The following is an 11297-nucleotide window of genomic DNA, read 5'->3' on the forward strand; positions in this document are numbered from 1 at the left end:
CTGCTTCCTCAATGGCTGATAGAACAGTTTTGTCGTCTGTCGTTCATTGATTGTAGTGCTTTCACCTAAAAAATGGAATTCAAGCACAACTAAGGGTTATCTATTCAGGTAGATCTTCAATTTTCCGGACGGTTGAGAGAGTGTGGGGATGACTCCCCTCCTCTAACCTGTAATAGCTCAAGTTGTTGTATCTTAGACGTGAAACTTACCACATCCGATATCCAGGATTTAAGTTATAACGCGATCAAAAATATTGTTGATGTCAGCAAAATTTCACACAACAAGAAATTTTCGAAAAATTAAATTTTAGTAAACATTGGGAGAAGTAAAAAGTTGAACAAGAAAGATTAGAGTTGAATTCACCCAGTACCCGGAACAATTTTTGCATTGCCTAAAAATTTTGTTTAACACACCTTTGAACAGTACGATATAATTTTTAGGGTGGTCTAGTTTTTGTATCTGAAGTGAACATTTTTAAGCAAACGGCAAAACTTATATTTGCGATCGGAAGCTTGGATTTGGAACTTTTAAAGTTATGAAAACTAAGGAAAAGGACGTGTAAAAATGTATTGTTAGAATATTAACTCAATAAGTTGAAGCTACTTTGGGGTAACACTGGTTAAGATATCAAGTCAGAAAGTTCCATGCTGACGATACTTAATTTGAAAGGGATTAGAGAACTAAAAAATAATTTTTTGCCACGAATCATCTCTCGCGAACATGGTAATGGTTCATTCGCGAAATTTTATACGCGCAGACGCTAAAATTTGATCTTTTCTTAGAACATTTATTCAATTTACATTAATAAATAATAAATAAAAGTATTAATATATTATTATTATATATATTATTAATATATATATTAAAATATTAATAATAAAAGAAAAAGAGACGCAATGCGATATGTGTAAAAGCCGCAAAGGTTCTGTCACATTACGGACACTTTTATTAAAAAATGTACTTTTCTTACAACTTTTAAAGCTAAAGAAAACGATACCGAGAGAATAGAAGTTTAGTCGATTGATAACACTACTAACACGAATATAAGTGACATAATTTATAATTTTTTTAACAAAAGTAAGCCAAATCTCCTTAATAGTCAATATTTTCATTCCCTATAGTTTCATCACAGAAAACCGAAAAGCCAAGACCTGGGTCTTGTTCAGGCCGACTAAATATATAAAACATAAGAAGCCCTGGGGACGAGGTTGAAGTTATCGCTTCGTTTTATATTAAGTCTTGAATACTTAATAATAATTCTTTGAAAGCAGCAAACGCAGCTGCACGCATTGCGAAAGAATACACACAGTAGAAAAAATCTTTTATTTGTTTTCCACTTTTCACAGCGAAGGTAAAAAAATGTATCTACATCGTTTCAGAAGAGAATTATACTACAGTGAATTAGGTAGAATTGACTGTAGCATGATTTTATACATATCATATACATATTTTATACATATTTTATACAATCAGTAGGTAAAAAAATGTATCTACATCGTTCCAGAAGAAAATCATACTACAGTTAATTCTCCGATTAACGGATACTCTAATTATTATCCGTACAAAACTGATTAGTTTTTTCTGCGAAAGAAACTAGTCGACCCATTACAAATGAATAATCTCGGGCCTGGTTATGTTCTTCACACATTCATCCTGAAATTGTCCTTATTTTGTTCTTTTACTTAAGAATGTTTTTTGACTCAAAACATAGAACCAATTAATTGTGCAAATGTCCCTGCCTGAAAAGCAGTGTTTTCCAATGTTTTTGTTTCGAACGTAACAGAAAGCAAACTTTTAGAAAAATAAAAGATTTTAATCAATCTCTTGGTTCAATCTAGGTCCATATAACATTAATTACTTTAGATGCTATGATCTGATTGGTTAATTTCGATCTTCTAATTATCTCCCAAAATAATAAACTACGCCGTCAATGACAAACTCACTTGTTCATGACACGATACCATCTATATTATTTAATGACTATGACTGAACAAGTAAGGGATAATGATTTAAATGTTGCTTTCACATTGGGAAAAGTGTAGGAACGCCTGTTAATATTTTGCACCAAATTGCAAGAACAGACGAAAAGAAGATGGTGGTAGCTGTTGCAGAATTCCAGGTCAAGAGTACTCTTAACATAAAGATGGTTGCCGCGCATTGGAAGAGTGGATTGGTCTTAAGTACAAATTGGGAATGCTAAAATATGCCATCTTTGCATCTTGTAGGGTCACATTCCGTTTTTCCATAACCCTATGTGTAACCATTCACTTTTTTGACAATCTTAGGTACAGAGGGTCCTTGGGTGGGTTTGGTACTTTAGGTCATTCATCTTCAACTGAATTTGCAAAAAAATTACAGAAGAAAAGAAGAAAGAAAAACAAGGGAGAGATGATAGTTTGCGTCATGGTGTTGTCAAACTGCCCCTGTTGAAAATAATGATGAAATTCAAATTCCACACGCCCTATAGTGGAACATTTTAATCCTGATGAAATTGAAAACCAGTAATTGAAGCAAAAACTGAAAAATATCGACAAGTTGCTCGTTTAGAAACAAAAATCTATCAAAAATGTCAACATTTTAAAAACAAACTCAATAAAGCTTGGTCCCCATTGCGCTTTTAAGTGCGTATAAGTGCGTTTATCACTCTTAAACACACTTATACGCACTCAAATGCCAAAATTTACTAAACGCGAATATCAAAAAATTTTGTTCTTCTTGTTTAACGATCAAAGACACCGCTATTCAGAAGGATATATATGTTCTCAAGGTAGAAAAATTTTCAACATGCTAGCACACAACTACATAGAGAAATATATTATTTGTGAGAAACTCTCCGTGAAAAAATGCATTTAAACTTGAATCAAGAAGAATAACTTTGTGAGAAAGTAAGGGAATACAAGATTCTTTATGACAAAACGCAAAAAGGATATAAGGAGAAAGTAGCGGTGGAGAACGCGTGGAAGAAAGTTGCCGAGGCGTTGAATTTCGTGGAGAATGGTGATTCAGCAATAATTCTTCATCGCCTGAATCACTTTCACTCTCCATTTTCACGAACAACTTTTCATGAACATATAAAGTTTCCTAGATTGTACTTCAAGTGAGAACAGTATTGCATAAACGCAGTTATACGCACTTATACGTCCAGTGGGGACATTGATGCGTTTAAGGGCGTTTAAAATGCAAACGCAATTATACGCACTTATACGCCCAGTGGGGACCAAGCTTAAAGAACTGCTAAGATGCATCAGACAAGAACAAGACACGATCTAAAACAAAATCTTCCAATTTTAAGAATTTTACTGCATTTTGCATTTCTTTTGATTTGTTCACTGAAAAAACTGTTCAGAGTATGAGATCGCCGAGTTTTTTGCACATGAACACAACCTAAGAACAAGTCCGGCAAGTGAGCCAGATTGGTCAGGTGAGCTTCATACAAACTTCACTTAGATTCAAGAGCTGTTTGTATAGGGCAGACCGGCCTGACAAACCGAGCTTGTCAGGCAGATTTTAGCTTGCGCCTATATGTCAAAAAAACTGGCTCTAAACAATAAAAAAAATTAAACAATGTCGAATTCGCTCAAATGTGTTTACATGAAAAAAAATTCGGAAAATGACCGAAATCATGGAAATTCAAAAATGTACTGGTGAAGGAAGAGAAATTAAAGAAAAACAAGAATACCATTACACAATATTCGAAACAAAGAAATGAATGTACCGCAGATGTTTTTCGTTTTAAATACCCACTAAGATAAAAACAGAGTGCATTGGTCTGCATAAACTCACTTGCAGATCAACAAGAAATTGTAATTTCAAAATCGCAGCTTTGTCCCCAGGGCGTTTTTATCTAAGTGTGCTAGTGACTATATCCCTTTGTCTATTTTACATTCCTTTCTCGTTCATTTTTTCTATTCTTTTTATTCTTATGTAAATCTAAACGTCGGTGGGACCTTTTTTATCTATTATAATAAAGACCACATAAAAAAAATTCTAAGTATATCTATTTTAAGGTGTTCTGCTAGACACTCATAAATCGGAGATGAATCTATAGCACTTAGCGTTTTCTGGTTATTTGCACACTTAACTACCACACCGTGCATTTACTGAATCGTTATCGTTAAACTTATTTGTTAAAATTATTTTCCTTACTTATGAGGACACATGTAGCCTAGTTCAACCTCGTCCCCAGGGCATCTTGTGTCTTTTCTGGCCCTGGGACGGCGATAAGAACATGGCCCTGGAGGAGGCCTCGTCACGTGACCCTCCAATACACAGTTTTTCTGTGTGTAATATTTAATGAAATTTGTCTCAATTAACCAGTTTTATATATAACCTTGCAGAGCTAAGCAAGCTGGTGTTTTACGTCACAGATACGTGCAGCGAGTTTGTTATGACTCCTGTCATACGCAACACACCAACTGCTCGCATATTGCCCTTGATTGCTTCCTTATAAAAATACAATTATGTTATTTAGGCTGCTGTTTACTTGAGGAAATTCAAACAATTAAGTTATGTGTATTTTACTGAATTGGTTGACTAACAAGCACTGGGTTGCAAAACTTGTAGTTAGGAGTAACTTGGAAATTGGTAAATGATTTGCCAACCTGACCATAATTTTCAAATGGTCGTGTCATTCTAGGTGCCTGACTTAAAGTAACTAGGCAAAAATTTAACTACATATTAACATTTACATTTTTTATTCATTTTGGCTGAACTTTAGAATTCTCATTAACCGTGAGTTCAAATATGTGTCTTTGTTACTGCTTTTATATGATACCAAGATTTTGCTGTACGAATCCCAAAGTTGCTTTTTTATTATTGTTTTGCACAAAATTTATTTAAACAATAGTTAAATGAAACTGAATTCGTATATGGTGAACTCACTGCTTGCAGTTATATGGGGTGAAAAAAAGCTTCAAAAAAGTATTTTCTTTAGAAGTCTTTTTTGCTTTTACATTTTGTGGCCTTAACATTTCCAAAAAGCCAACCATTACTGATAAATTCTACTTTTTCTTTTCCTAATGACATGTTTTTAAAACGCCTTACAGCTTTTTTATTTTTTACTCAACAAGCTCACATTTTATTGCACACACAGATGTACAAAAACAAGGTTTTGTTTTGTTTAAAACATAAAAAATCCAAAAATTTTATCAAAAGCATTTTGCTGGTTTGAAAATTGAAATCCACAAGTCCATATGTGATCTTTTTTTTCGATTCAATGTATCACTGCCTTAATAGTTTAGAAAGAATTGGTATACGACTTTACCAACAGCAAAGTATTGCGACCTATATGAAAAAAATGTTTCGGGAATAATTTTTTGAGGAAAGTATTTCGGGGATTTTGGACTAAAATTAGTTCCACAAAGTCTAACTTTTTAAAGCTCATCAAAACTCTGCTGCTGTTCAAAAATCGATTTTTTATTGATATATACATCTATTTATTGTTATCATTCTGCTTGGAGAATATTTATAATGCCAAACTAGCTAACCGTGAAAATTAATTCAGTATTCTCATAAGAGAATCCAATCACAAACATATATCAGCAAAAAGAAATTCTTTGCAACTAAATTTTTCGTTTACTGGCATAATTTTAGGTTGAATCTTATCTGACCTATTTCTGAGGTTAGAATGGCTTTTAAAATTTTTTGAAACTGTATCTCAGTTAAAATTGATATGCTGTCAAAAATAGATTATCAGCGTCTTTGAAAAGGGCTAAATTCTGGAACTCTGAAAGTATGATGATAATAGAATTTCATCAAACCAGTCTAAAACCATATCATACCAAATCTCAAGTCAATAGTTTAATTTTTACTGAAGTTGTGAGACTTTGAACTGAAAAGGACACTATTATATACTATATACTCCCTTTTAGACTTATTTTGTTATTTTTTTATGTTCACTGCTTTGTAATTAGTATTAAAAATCTTGAGATAATATGTCACGGTGGTGAGCTGTTCGATATCTACCACTATCTTCAGTACATCCTGGATTTAACCATATGCCAGATTGAGCGCTCAATCAAAGTGTCACTTAAAATTTGATTGAGTTCGATTTTCTGAAATTTCTTCATAGCGTGTTAAAAAAGGCCTAGCAATAATCAGTTTAAGGAAACCTTCCTACCTTTTTCTCTTCCTCAAAATGGCTGTGTAATTTTTTTATGCCTTGTGTAAGATTATCTTTTATCAGATTGGTCTAAAAGTGCTCCATAACAAGTTTCAAGTTAATAACTTTATTTTTTTACCGAAGTTATTGCACTTTGAATTTTCTAGAATTAGGCCGGGTAATGAAGTCAATGATAAAATGACTCCGACGGTTAACTTAATGGCTTTTTAAATTTTTTATGGTAACCAAAGCATATATTATTTATTATTTGTTATTATTTGTTATTATTTGTTATTATTTGTTATTATTTGTTATTATTTGTTATTATTTATATTATTATATTATTATATTATTATATTATTATATTATTATATTATTATATTATTATATTATTATATTATTATATTATTATATTATTATATTATTATATTATTATATTATTATATTATTATATTATTATATTATTATATTATTATATTATTATATTATTATATTATTATATTATTATATTATTATATTATTATATTATTATATTATTATATTATTATATTATTATATTATTATATTATTATATTATTATATTATTATATTATTATATTATTATATTATTATATTATTATATTATTATATTATTATATTATTATATTATTATATTATTTATTAGCATTTATAAAGTAATAAAACATGACCACTAATAACAAACTGATATAATTTAAAACGTGATGATACATGTTATATCCAGTTGTGGTCGAGCGATGGGATTTAAGTTGCTAGATATTAAAAGAAATAAAAGACACAGATAACAACAAATATTAGCTAGATAAATGTGATTTTTCATAAGACGAAGTCTCTCTATATACCGGGGTGTTTATGTACACTAAGGCCCGTCGTCATGTTAGTAGCTGACCATATACTATTGTGTAAAAAATAAACGCCTAGTGATGCATAAATTGATTTCCATACCGGTTATTTGCGTTGTCACTGATAATTTGAACCTTTCGTTGTAGTAAAAGACGAAATTGGCCCCATCATGGTTGGAGCCTACTGAACAAAAATGTTTTTAGCAAGATCTCTATAGTGTCTTGAGCGATCCATAACAATACATATATTTTTAAAGCAAAAATTTTCGATATTTTGTGCAAAATTATTTTGTCTATAAAGGACATGGGCGGCGGCACTAGGTCTCTCAGCTAGTAATTTTATGTAACGTCATTCTTTGCAAAAAGCTGCAAATTAAACCTGGCCACTTGGAAACGAGTTGAATTTCTTTCATTTGTTCTTATCTTGATAGTTTGCTGGGTATAATGTGCTTAGCTAACTACTTTTCTAGTAAAAATGATAAGACTTTCCCAGCTATCGAAACATTTCCATATAAGCAGTATTACTTTTTGATGTCTTATTTTATACTCTGATTGCTTAGTCACTTTGAAAAAAAAAAGATACTGATACAGCTCCTCCACCATTTTAATACGAACAGCTTCCTACTGTTCGTCACACACTCGCTGCCTCGTCAAAATGTTCTGTTTGACGCAATAATTATGTGATATATGCGCGCCAATCAGGTTTCATATCGGACCAGCCTCCTCCAGAGCCATGTTCGTATCGCCGCCACGGAGAAAGATACGAGATGCCCTGGGGACGAGGTTGAGCCAAGTTAATTAAGCTTTCTTCCAGGATATCAAATTCAGCTTCTGTCAAACGAAAGCTTAAACGCAAATAAATGTCAGAGCAAATCCCTAAAATTCAAATCCAACTCACAGCAAACCCCAAATAACAATCAACCAATAAGCACAACGCCAGCGTGGTCACATTTTGCCCTCTGAAATAGTGCCAGAATTCATAATATTTGTTTGGGTGAGTAAGGTTATTTCCGATATTTACCACGTAGAACAATAGAATTAACCAATCAACAAGCGCAGTAAAATCGTTTGAGACCCACCCAGTTTTTCCTACCTTAACTATTCCGATTTCCTGGTGGTGATAAAAAAATTATGCTGGGTCTCCTGCCTAGAACACATGTAAAGTATAATCAATAATACCAATGGGCTTTCGCACTTTACACTAAACATAATCAAGTATCTGAAAATATTTCTGCACACTTAAATAAGAAGTAAATGTATAGTTGCGAAAAAAACTTAAAGAAATTCTTTAACAATAAACATTTTTATGGCACTATGGTTTTCAACACATTTTTGTTTTTTGAGAAAACAGCTTTAGTGAGACCAAAAAACACTATTATTTTAGTTCTATTCCGTTCCATTTTAGAAATGTGGAATCCAACTGAAAAAACATATTCATAACTTCAGGAAAAGTCTTTCCTATCATCATCTGAGACAAATTGCACTTTAATACACCTTTAATGGTATCCATGCATAGTTATGCATGGATACCACTATTTCTGGAATTCATTTTATTAAAACTAAAAAATATAAATAATGTTTTTAAACGCATTTGGAGAAAAAGGAACTTTGTAGGCAATGTCCACTTGAAGCTTTTTCACTACAGTTAAAAATTAATTCAACTGTTTTGAACAATTTTTTAGATATAGTAAAAAGTACACAATTACAGGTGGTAGTTATAATCTTAAACGCCTAGTGGAGCCAACGATGCATAAATTGATATCCATACCGGTTATTTGCGTTGTCACTGATTGTAAATTTGAACCTTTCGTTGTAGTAAAAGACTAAATTGGCCCCATCATGGTTGGAGCCTACTGAACAAAAATGTTTTTTTTAGCAAGATCTAATATTTAGCGAGAATTAAATTCGCGAACATTGCTAAGAAATAATTTGAATACATTGTTTTTTTGCAAATTTTAATGTTTTAACGGGATATATATGTGGGAAATAGATATAAAATAGAGAATACCAAGAAATTTAAATTTATGTATCTATTACATACTCTGGGTAAATGCGAAAGAAAATCGTTTTTCATAAAAATGCAAATTACGCGAAAATGGGAAGGTAAAACATGATTTTAAATGATGAATATCTCTCGAAATGGCGCATGACTGTCAAGATCGTCTGTTCTCATTAACTCGTATTGTTCCATAAGGTATTTTCGTTCAATAGAGCTGTTGCCAAAACTCCTTTTGTTTCGCCGAACATTGTCCATAAAGGAGTTGGCCACAAACTGACCAAGTCGAATAGCCTGTGGAGAATGCGGAATATTTATTGTTGTGGCCCATTCGAACATAGTCTTTTCTGGGTGAAATTGGATACCATAAAATGGAAACTTTTTAGCTGAAAAAAAGAGAGAAAGAAATAGGTTTAAAAAGAATTATGCTATCTTATTTATGCTAATTTTAACTTTCACAATATATTTTGAAAAAACATTATAATTGTTATAAAGGAAGGTTACGTTATTATTGTATTTTTTATTCTTGTATCTAAATTGGTGCCGACAAGAACGAAATGGAAAATATGATAAATATGTAAAAAAAAAATTTTTTACCTTGCACGGCTGAGACGAATTCCGTCCCCTTGCGATCCGAACTTGTAGCCAAAACTCTGAAGAAGCTGTTCAGTTTGGAAGAATGTTTGAATGATTTTGGCGTGACGCTAAATTGGTGAAAGTGCGCTGTTATGGGATCCTTTTCACTATCTCGTATCATTTTCTTTGGCATTGCTGAGAGAAACGAATGCTTCCTTAGCTCTTCTACGTCCCATCTTACAGTGGTAGCTAGGTCGAAAGAATCTGTTACGATAAGAGGCTTTTGATTCCCTTCGACATGCACAACAAGTGCTTGAAAACCACGACAAATACCCATAAGAGGAAAAACAACACCAGCTTTATTAGCTTTCATAGAAAGCTGGAAAAGCTTTTTTGTTAAATAGAAATACCCGGTATCACTCAAATTATTCCCGGCACCTGGAAATAGCAAGCCGTTAACAGAGTTGAAAATATATTCCACTGTTTCATTGGACATTAAAGGGGATATCGGAACCACTCTAGCGCCCGTCATTTCGATCAACTTTACATAGCTAGCTGGAACATAATGCTTTCCAACTAGCGCTGGATAGATTTGGACTAAATCTTCATCTGTAATTTCCATAACAGCAACGCCCACAATAGGGCGTTCATTAACTTTTTCATTTTTTTGTGAAGTTAAGGTGAATGCGAAGCAGCTTATGAGTATACGAAGTAAGTACATCCTTTTTTTGAACTCGGCGAGGTAAATACTTTCTTTTAGTCTAGAGCTTAGTTAATACTAATTTGTTTCTAGACGATAGAATATGCAGGTAATTCATGATTTTGTCACGCATCAGTTATTTTATGTATACCTTGAATTTACAGAAGTGGTGTATGGAAACGATAACATAGTCTGTTTAATTGTGTTTTATTTGATTGATTATTGTTTGCTCATGCGGCGTGAAATGAGTAGCAACCTTTCAGTCTTCGAATTTAACTGTCGTTCGATTTCTTTAGCGAGGGCGATTTAGCTACTATTTATTTAATTAAGGGATTTAATTAAATCCAGAAACACGTGTATTTACCCGCTAATACTGCTTTTTGGAACGCGAGAGCTTCAGTAACAATATTACATATTACATATAGTAACTCAATAATATTACCAAGTTGGAACAATTCTTATCGAAAAAGGCACCCTATAGAACAGATTTTTATCATCATCAACGAGCTTTTATACGCAAATTTTTTTTTCAGAAAAAACAGCTCATCGGTGATTCGAACTAGCACTTTGAAGAGATTGTCTATTTTTAATATCCACAACAAAATATACAGAAGGATTCACCAAAACTGAGCAATATACTAAGCTTATGCTTTGCCTCTACAACCCCAGCTTTGTTACATATGTAGATACACGCATATCCAGATACATATCCAGGAAAGGAAAATAATTTTCCTCAATTGGTCATTTTTCAAAGTCAATATGGCACGCATTCTGGTAAAAGTTATCTTCAACTGCTTTGGCGCCTTTTCTTGCTAGGAAATATAACATGAATCAGTATCTATATAATGTAAAAAATATACTCTGTACAATACATTTGCTAAAGTATTAGAATCCTGAACATAAAATTCATCAGAACTTAACTTTGAATTACAAATCACATTTAACACCACTTATGTCCTACTTGCTAGGCTTCACTGAGAGATAGTTTACAGCTGTACCCTGAAACTTTCGCAGCTACATTACAAAGGGAAAGGGGAAGGGAAAATCAAAGGTCAGGCACAGACC

The 11297-nt window shown here is 32.5% G+C and overlaps 1 protein-coding gene across 1 annotated transcript; it reads right to left on the reverse strand.

Annotated features, from left to right (window-relative positions):
• Positions 1-9043: 9043 nt before the first annotated feature.
• On the reverse strand, positions 9044-11049 carry LOC130625920 (gamma-glutamyl hydrolase-like). The gene is made up of 2 exons (XM_057441045.1): positions 9554-11049; positions 9044-9342 (listed from the first exon to the last, which is right to left on the reverse strand). The coding sequence occupies exons 1-2, from the start codon at positions 10251-10253 to the stop codon at positions 9077-9079; spliced, it is 966 nt and encodes a 321-aa protein (XP_057297028.1). The 5' UTR covers positions 10254-11049; the 3' UTR covers positions 9044-9076.
• Between the last annotated feature and the right edge of the window lie 248 nt (positions 11050-11297).

This window comes from Hydractinia symbiolongicarpus, chromosome 14, assembly GCF_029227915.1.
Source record: "Hydractinia symbiolongicarpus strain clone_291-10 chromosome 14, HSymV2.1, whole genome shotgun sequence".
Classification (NCBI taxonomy): Eukaryota; Metazoa; Cnidaria; class Hydrozoa; order Anthoathecata; family Hydractiniidae; genus Hydractinia; species Hydractinia symbiolongicarpus.

Coding starts and splice junctions, on each gene's coding strand:
- LOC130625920 (XM_057441045.1), bottom strand. CDS start 10,253: ATGTACTTACTTCGTATACTCATAAGCTGCTTCGCATTCACCTTAACT. Junction 9,343..9,553: donor ATTCGTCTCAGCCGTGCAAG/GTAAAAAATTTT, acceptor TCTTTTTTTCAG/CTAAAAAGTTTCCATTTTAT.